Source organism: Austrofundulus limnaeus, unplaced genomic scaffold, assembly GCF_001266775.1.
Source record: "Austrofundulus limnaeus strain Quisiro unplaced genomic scaffold, Austrofundulus_limnaeus-1.0 Scaffold131, whole genome shotgun sequence".
NCBI lineage: Eukaryota > Metazoa > Chordata > Actinopteri > Cyprinodontiformes > Rivulidae > Austrofundulus > Austrofundulus limnaeus.
This window is the reverse complement of record NW_013952533.1, coordinates 222,112-230,128: the sequence shown is the minus strand read 5'-3', so window position 1 is coordinate 230,128 and position 8,017 is coordinate 222,112. Positions and strand designations below refer to the sequence as shown.

Below are 8,017 nucleotides of genomic sequence, written 5' to 3'. Positions count from 1 at the left end.
CTCTCTCTCTCTCTCTCTCTCTCTCTCTCTCTCTCTCTCTCTCTCTCTCTCTCTCTCTCTCTCTGTATATATATATCTCCAGAAATTTAAAAAAAAGTTTTTTCTTGCCAGGTTTCAAATGGGCCATACCTCAACAGTGAGCGGTGCTGGATGACCCAGGAACAACCTGAACCTTTATTCTTCACTGGACAATAAAAACAAAACAATTAACTAAATAGTTTTCAAGGCAATACTGAGACCTGTGATCAAAATATATAAAACAAATATAGTAATATATGAACAGAACATCTTAATCCTGTTACTTTGGATGTTTTTCTTTTGTACATAGAGCTGTGTATTTATTAGTGTTTCACTCAACAGAATAAACAAAATTTATCATCAAAACAAACTGTTGCCTGTTCTCTCTTCATTCCAGTTTTATAACGGAAAGTTTTTAAAGCCTGCCTGCTTCAAACAAACTCTGCAGCTGTCATTAGGAAGTGCTAAACAGACAGCAGCCCCCCCCCCCAAAAAAAAACCCCTTTGAGGGAAGAACCCCGCTGAGAGAGAGGACAGCTGAACCAGTCAATTGGTGCTTTTTTTTCTTCCTGTGTCAACCTGATTCATGGTTTGAAGTGCTTTCARCACAGGAACAAGTCCACAATTAGACCAATTTAAATCCACATCAAGAATACTTAAAAAAGGAATGGTAAATGGTACTGAACTTATAGAGCACTTTTCAAGTCCCTCCGGACCCCAAAGCGCTTTACACTAACAGACATTCACCCATTCACACTCACATTCACACACTGATGATGGCAAACTACACTGTAGCCACAGCTGCCCTGGGGCACACTGACAGAGGTGGGGCTGCCATGCACTGGCGCCACCGGACCCTCTGACCACCATCAGTAGGCAAGGTGGGTGAAGTGTCTTGCCCAAGGACACAACGACTGAGACGGCTGGACGGGGGACCGAACCAGCGACCTTCTGGTTCCAGGACGACTCACCTAACCACTCCGCCACAAAAAAGGAAGAGGCTGTTTTTATTTTTGTTTGAATACAAAGGTCACAACTCTAGTATTTTGTCAGTCAAATGAAAACAAACGGTACAAAACTGAAAAAAAATCTTTTATAAAAACAACTTTTCAAAAAACTTTTATTGTTATGCATTTTAAGTCATATGCAGAATTATCAATTTTCGAAATTAACATCAACTAAAGTCTCATAATTTCATCATCGTTTAATTGGAAGACCCATTTGTGCCAAAGCTTTTACATTAAGATATCATTTATGTTGTGAAGTGCACCAGAACCCCACAGCATGCTGCTGCCACCCCCGTGTTTCACAGCTTGCAAGCTTTTCTTCTCTAAATGATGGTCATCATGGCCAAACAGTTACATTTGTATTTCATCAGATCACAGGATGTGTCTCCAGAAATCAATGTATTTGTTCTTGTGTGCATTTGCAAATGTGCTCCGTTTATTTGTTAATGTTGCTTTGAGAGAAATATCTTCCTCACTGAGGGGTTTTTCAGCTGGTGCCTGTTCTGTGGATCCCTGTATCTTCAGCCGGCTTCATCACGAGGCCTTTTGTTTGTGATTTGGGGTTGAAAGGCACGTTTTGCACATTGTATATTTGGAACACAGAACGGGTCTCCTTCCTGAGCATTATTATGGCAGACATTCCTGTGCTGTTGTGTATAAATTAACAGATACGTGTGGCACATTCAGGCATCTAAAATTAAACCCAGAGCTGTGGAGGTCAACAGTTCTCTCCTCCTGAGAAGTTGCTTCATTTCACATGATTTTTTCCCATAACACAAAACCATGTGTTTAAGGTGCTCCTTAATGCATTCACAATTATGTCTCTAACCCACTGAACTTTTTACAGTTACTCACGCACATGCTCAGAGTCAGTATTTGAACCCATTGTGGTCTAAGGTCATAGTTATTTCCAGTTGGCTGAAGTACACTTGACAAACAATGTTCACAACTTTCTATTTTTTACCTGTGCTCTGCAGTCAAACTCTTGGCAGCATGACAACAATGTATATACAGCTAAATGAGAAATGCATTTGTATATAAAAGTCAATACAAAACAGGTGTAAAAATCCAAAACAATAGTGATGAACAACAACTGGRATTAACCATAACCCTGTTTGAGCATGTGGTGCCCGAAGTTACGCATGTGCAGAAGTAACAGTAAAATTATACGGGCCCAAATCCATGACATCATCATCTGGGCATTTCCAGCTTGCTTAAAGGCATAGTAATCTGAATGTACCTTATTTAATGTTGTGACTTTGAAGAAGTAATAAAACATTTTCCCTCTCAGTCTTCAGTGATTTAACAAGTAAAAAGAGTTTTTACTAACTGACCTGAAACATGAGGTTATTTTGACTTGATGTCAAACAGTTCTGTGTCTTTTTAAACAGTTGTTTGTAAACATCTGGTTTCATTTGTTCACACACTGGACCGTTCAAATGGAAAATATTTAAGAGCTTTGCTTGACGAACCAGTCCAAAACTGGTTTCTTGTTCAGGGCCACCCAGTTCGTGTTGGTCTTGATTCTCTCCAGGAGCTGGTCAAAGTCTGAAAAGCTGACTTCATTTTCGTGCTCTTCTTTAAATTGCAGCAGCTGAAGAGGAAGTGGGTGGAAACAAGGAAAATATTAATTAAAAGTGTTCATATTACTGAGCTCATTGTTTATGAAACACTGAACAGTTGGCTCATACAGTACCTGCTTGGATTCAAACTCAGTGGAGAAACGCTTGCTCAGCTCAGAAACTATCAATTCGAATGAATATGAAATTTCATGACTGGAAAAAAGTAAAAACAGCAAAAATCACAGATCATCACAGAGGGTACATAATTCACACATTTTATAATACGTTGTAAGAAAACTCACTCAATGAAGTGTTTCCAGTTTTCTCTAATAAAGTTCCAAACAAGATAATGGCCGATGGGCTTAGCAGCAATTTGAACGAAAACAGAGGTGATGTCCTGCTTACCGATCTTCTCTGGGTCCAGACAATATTGCATATACCTGGATGAACAAATTAGCTCTAATGAATGGTTAACACACACAAAAAAGATAATTTGACCAATTAAGACCATGTTACAGGTCAAGATAAAATCAGTAAAGCAAAAGGAAAATTGCAGCRAAGATTGCACATGTCTGACCTATTTATCAGCCAGGGCTGCTTGGTGCAGGACAGAGCATTCATAATTTTTCTGGCCTCTGAGGCGATTGTAGTGTTCTTATACATGCCCCAAAGAAAGTCCCACTCTGCCACTCCTCCTGCTGCGATAGCGCTGCAGTACACCACGGACTTCAGGCTCGGATTAATGCTGAGAGATTTGATAAAAACAGGAAACAAATAATAAGAAAATGTCCCAAAAATTATAAAAACAAAGCAATAGAAGGAATTAAATTGCACAAACAATAATAATAGCTTCTCTGCTCAATAGGCCTTTACCTGTTTTTTGCAGGATTTTTCATCCACGCTTTGAACCAACCAGTGGTCAGTTCTCTGCAGCCCTCCACACCTGTGCCGCAGGCCAAGAAGATTGCGATTTTCTGATTGTACCTGGACAGGGAAGGCACGAGAATCAGGAGAGCGCTCGGAATACCAAGCAGTCCAATAAATGAAGGCATRCCTAAATCTAAACGCTAAATGTTAAATAAAGGTTTTGCTGAAATAAATTTTATGTTAATTTGCAGATGCACCCTGTCTGAAAGTACCATAATAAAAGCTTAACTGTGTTTATAGAATTAAAAAACTCATCTTGTAGAATCAACACATTATTGTGACAGTTAATATCTCGAAAAACATATCTATGCTACATGTTATAGAAATATAAAGAGAGTTGAGCTTTTGTTATGATACAGGCAGTGGGAATTAGCATATTAGCTAAATATTTTGTTTCAGTAAAACTTTTAGATTTAACATTGAATAGATTTATATTACGCACTTAGTTTTGACATTTAGAAGGAACTAAATGTACTAAAAAGCGACTTTAGAAAATGCATATTACTTTTTAAAACATTGTTAGAAGCTAAATGTGACTTTTGTTGTTATATTTAGCTCAAACCACTTTACAAACTGCTTCCCATAGTGTTGATCTAAAACCTTTCACAAGTCTGCTTTTTCTCAGTTTTAATGTAGGGAAAGGTTTCTGAATAAGTATTGGTTTGGTTAGTCTGACTTCTGTCTGCTGCAGGTAACGTACTGACTGCTAATAGCACCTCTACAGAAACAATAAAAGAAATCTGAATGTATTTCTAAGAATGTAAACACATTTCTTGCTGTACAAACACTATAGTCTTTTTGGTTATGAGGTTTGATTTATGCATTTAGCAATTAAAAAACAAACAAACTGACATAAGAATGATCGCTCTCAAAGACTAATGCAGCATTATGCCTTCAAACATGCAGCATGGTGACGTCCTTATTCCTCACCGATCAGTGTGTTTATCTGGGCTCTTCGTCCAGTTGAGAGTCTGATCTCTGAAGTATTCAAACAGAGGAGTGACCTGTTTTTTGATATAGGCCTGAGGGATGAAGAGAAACTATTAGATGAATGTTTGAGGAGGCAATATATATATATATATATATATAATTTAATTTTTTGCATCTGAACTGCATACTGTATAATGTTCAGAGTTTYCACAGTAGTACAAAGTAGTCATCAGAAGTTTTATTATTTTCCAAACCTGCATGGGTCCATACACCTCACTGCGGTCAAACATGAGGAAGAAGTAACCCAAGTTACGCAGGGCTGTCTGCCAGGGCAAGTATTCAACTTCTTTATGTAGAAATGTGGTCGTCCTCAAGGCCAGGGTAATGTTCACCATGTTTACCCTGAAAATAACCATTAAACTCTTTAGAATTTAGGGAATTTAGGGTTTTATCCAGTCGACATTTGCTGCAATCTTTTGTTTAAAAAAAGGCCCCACCTTGCAAGATTAAATGCATCGTCAATAATCTGAATCCTGTTGATCACTGGGATGTCCTGTACAGGGAATGAAGATGTTTTAGAGGCATATTTAGTCCAACAGACTGTAGGGACATCTGAAAAAGTCCTACATAATCCTGTCCACATACACAGTATTTTTTACAAGATCTAAAAGATCTAAAAGTGTCACATTTTGGTACAATCAAACTGAGAGTGAGCCTACATTATACAGTAAGTGATAAGAACAGCATGTTGTCTGTTATGACCGAAGAGGTGTATTGAATAAAGGCGTTATGTACACTTCTGAAGACTGAACGCTGTTGTAAGAGCACAACGCCATATTGGAAGGTGTCAATGTAAACAATTTACCATGGCCAGAATTGCAAATAAATATTAGTTTTCAAATGGTTAGCTTCTGCCTGTAAGAAACATCATTTAGATGTGTGTGCCTTGGCAACYTGTTTTTGCCTGATATGATGAGCATTCGTAGCAAATGAAAACAATGGTTGTCAGTAGCAAACTTTTTATTGATGTGCTGACCTGAATTTAAAATGTCATGTTTACTACATTCAGCTTCACCAGCTTGTCCTCGCCCTGAACAACATGGCCGCTCTCTCACTGAATGAATCACGGGATAACGCCTCAAGACAATTGGTTCTGATGGTCAGGTCACAAATGAGGAGAGGACCCCACTGGAAGCTACACCAACAGTACAAAAATAAGCTACATAAAAAACTCCATGAAAGCACAATAACCTTAAAAACATGCAAGAAAACTGTTTCCTAAAGGTAGAAATAATGAGCAAACTTGTGTTAGTACTTTTTTTAACCCTGTCCTGTCCGAGGACCAAGGTTAGGCAGTTTTACTTTCACAAGCGTAGCATTATGGCTTTCACCATGATGCTCCACTTATATTTAAACTTTTTTTACTTGTGTTAGTTCTTAAAGAAAACACACCTAAACATGGAGTACAACCAGGCACTGAAAGTTCACATGAAAGACAATCAAGCAGTTGCACAAGCTGTCTAAAGATAATGTAATAACTACTAAATGTAAATCTTACTTTGATAGAAACACCAAGTAGTTGCAGGTACATGTTGTTCAGATAAGGTTTTAATGCCTGCAGACTGGTTACAGTTAAACATTATAATGTATCTGTCTTTACCTGATGGTTGGAGTTCAACTTGGCAAGCAGCCGCTCCCAGTTTTCAGCATCATAATTAACTCTGTAGAACCCCGTCATATTTATGTTGGCCAACAACCACTCGCTTGCACCAAGAACCACGTCTGAGTTGTTCGCTGTTGGGATGGAGATAAAACATGAGAGCACATTTCCACACAGTTTTCACCACATTTACTCAGACTTAAAGTGATTCTCACCTTCCTTGCTAAGGAGCCAGTACTGATGTTCGGCTCGACCGGTCTTACTCCAGGAAATTGGGACGAACCACTCGTAGCTTTAACCCCAACCATCCAGGCACGTTAGAAAATGAATGCACAATGAGAACAAAGTGAATTTAGTTGACCTTTATCTCCATTTACTCGGCTTTTTGACCTGAATCTACTGAATCCATACTTGAACTCTGAATGTCTGGTCACCGCAGACCCTGAGTCCAACAGAAAATGCTGCTGAGTGATTTTCCCTGTCTGGGTATCGATGGTGACCACTGGGAAGCCCATCTGCAGAATCCAGCGGTTCATAATATCCTCCACAGAGTGGGGAAGTGATATACCAGCTTCATCTACTGCCTGATAACAAGAAACATAATATGTAAAAAAAAAATTTGAGTATGTGTGTGAGTTGTGTGAGTATTTAACATTGAAAATGTGCACCCTGTTCATGGTGGAGGGGGGGTATCCAATATTTCAAAGTTGTCATCATTAACAAAACATTATATTTCGAGAAAGTAAGACACATTAATGGTATTGTCTTACCATCTGTATGTGCTTCCACAGGTCTTTGTAGTCTGTGTTTTGATACTGGAATGCCTCTAAATACATCTGCAGACAGATTCAAACTTTTTCGTTAAACTCGTTTCATTTCACTGGCAAAAAAGCAAAGCTTCTGCTATGAATGCAATAATTACAAAAATGCTGATTTCTGGACAGTTTTATCGACAACAAGCTGATGCTCGTTAATTATTCCAACTCACACTCAGTCCTTTAGAAAATACTTTTTCTGTAACAAATCCTGAGAGCATTCTGATGACTGCAGCTCCCTGTAATGAAAAATCAGAGACTCTTAGCTGTTATAAAAACACGTCAGCTATGATTGTACAATTACTGGAGTCTTTTAATTAAAAACAATGAACACTTTGTGATTTTGTTTCCAAGGTCCAAAAGAACCTGTCGGGCTTACATCAGAAAAWCACAAGTTTGATGTATTTTTGTCATGCTTCCTATATTTTATTGTGATGTGTRATTCCTGTTAAAAGTGAAAGATTTGATGCTTTATTCAACAAAAGAGTAGTCTTGTGCTTAGCATAGATGGTGCAAATTGTCAAAGGTACATTTATTCACACAAACAAACACAAAAAACCCTGACCAAACAGTTCATTGTTGAGTTTGACTGGCTTTGCTGCAACTGTGGCTCTGGTGGGAAGACAATAAAACCTGAGTGTACAGAGGAAGTGCAAGCTGTGACAAAGTTTCTGACATGGTTTCCTTGGTTCATGGCCCAGTTAAGGCATGCCAGCTTAAAGGGATCCATAATTAGTTCTAACATTAGACCTTATTTGATAAACATATATTTTAGCTGTAAAATAAARACTTTAGAAACATTGTAGGCTGTTTAGTTTTTATAAATTTTAAACTAAAAGTTTAAAAATATATTACATGGACGGGGCCATTTTATTTACATGCAAAGCATTCTGGGTAAATGATGACGTGGATAGGTCATCGGTGCGAGGCTGCCAGCGAGCTTTATCCACCCTGAAGGTTAATCTTGGACAATATCTGATGATTGGCTCTTTTAAATGAAACCAGAGAGCGTTGACAGGGAGGAGAAGGTAGAAATGACTCAGCCTGTAACTRAAAATATGGATGGAGGACAACAGAGCTGCTTCATGGAAGAAGAAC

General features: G+C 38.3%; 2 protein-coding genes across 2 annotated transcripts in view; one reads left to right on the top strand and one right to left on the bottom strand.

Moving 5' to 3' along the window:
* Positions 1-388, top strand: part of LOC106522529 (uncharacterized) — a 1,444-nt gene extending 1,056 nt beyond the window's left edge. The window contains exon 2 of the mRNA XM_014015560.1: positions 112-388. Coding sequence (XP_013871014.1) covers positions 112-195 — 84 coding nt within the window. The 3' untranslated portion in view covers positions 196-388. The remainder of the gene's footprint in view (positions 1-111) is intronic.
* Positions 389-1,121: 733 nt separating this feature from the next.
* Positions 1,122-8,017, bottom strand: part of LOC106522524 (aminopeptidase N) — a 15,238-nt gene continuing 8,342 nt past the window's right edge. The window contains exons 9-21 of the mRNA XM_014015556.1: positions 7,093-7,158; positions 6,875-6,940; positions 6,516-6,688; positions 6,320-6,396; positions 6,105-6,238; positions 4,942-4,997; positions 4,699-4,846; positions 4,445-4,536; positions 3,461-3,571; positions 3,165-3,332; positions 2,890-3,027; positions 2,722-2,800; positions 1,122-2,619 (exon numbers count right to left, since the gene is read on the bottom strand). Of these exons, the coding sequence (XP_013871010.1) occupies positions 2,476-2,619; positions 2,722-2,800; positions 2,890-3,027; positions 3,165-3,332; positions 3,461-3,571; positions 4,445-4,536; positions 4,699-4,846; positions 4,942-4,997; positions 6,105-6,238; positions 6,320-6,396; positions 6,516-6,688; positions 6,875-6,940; positions 7,093-7,158 (1,452 nt within the window). The 3' untranslated portion in view covers positions 1,122-2,475. The remainder of the gene's footprint in view (positions 2,620-2,721; positions 2,801-2,889; positions 3,028-3,164; positions 3,333-3,460; positions 3,572-4,444; positions 4,537-4,698; positions 4,847-4,941; positions 4,998-6,104; positions 6,239-6,319; positions 6,397-6,515; positions 6,689-6,874; positions 6,941-7,092; positions 7,159-8,017) is intronic.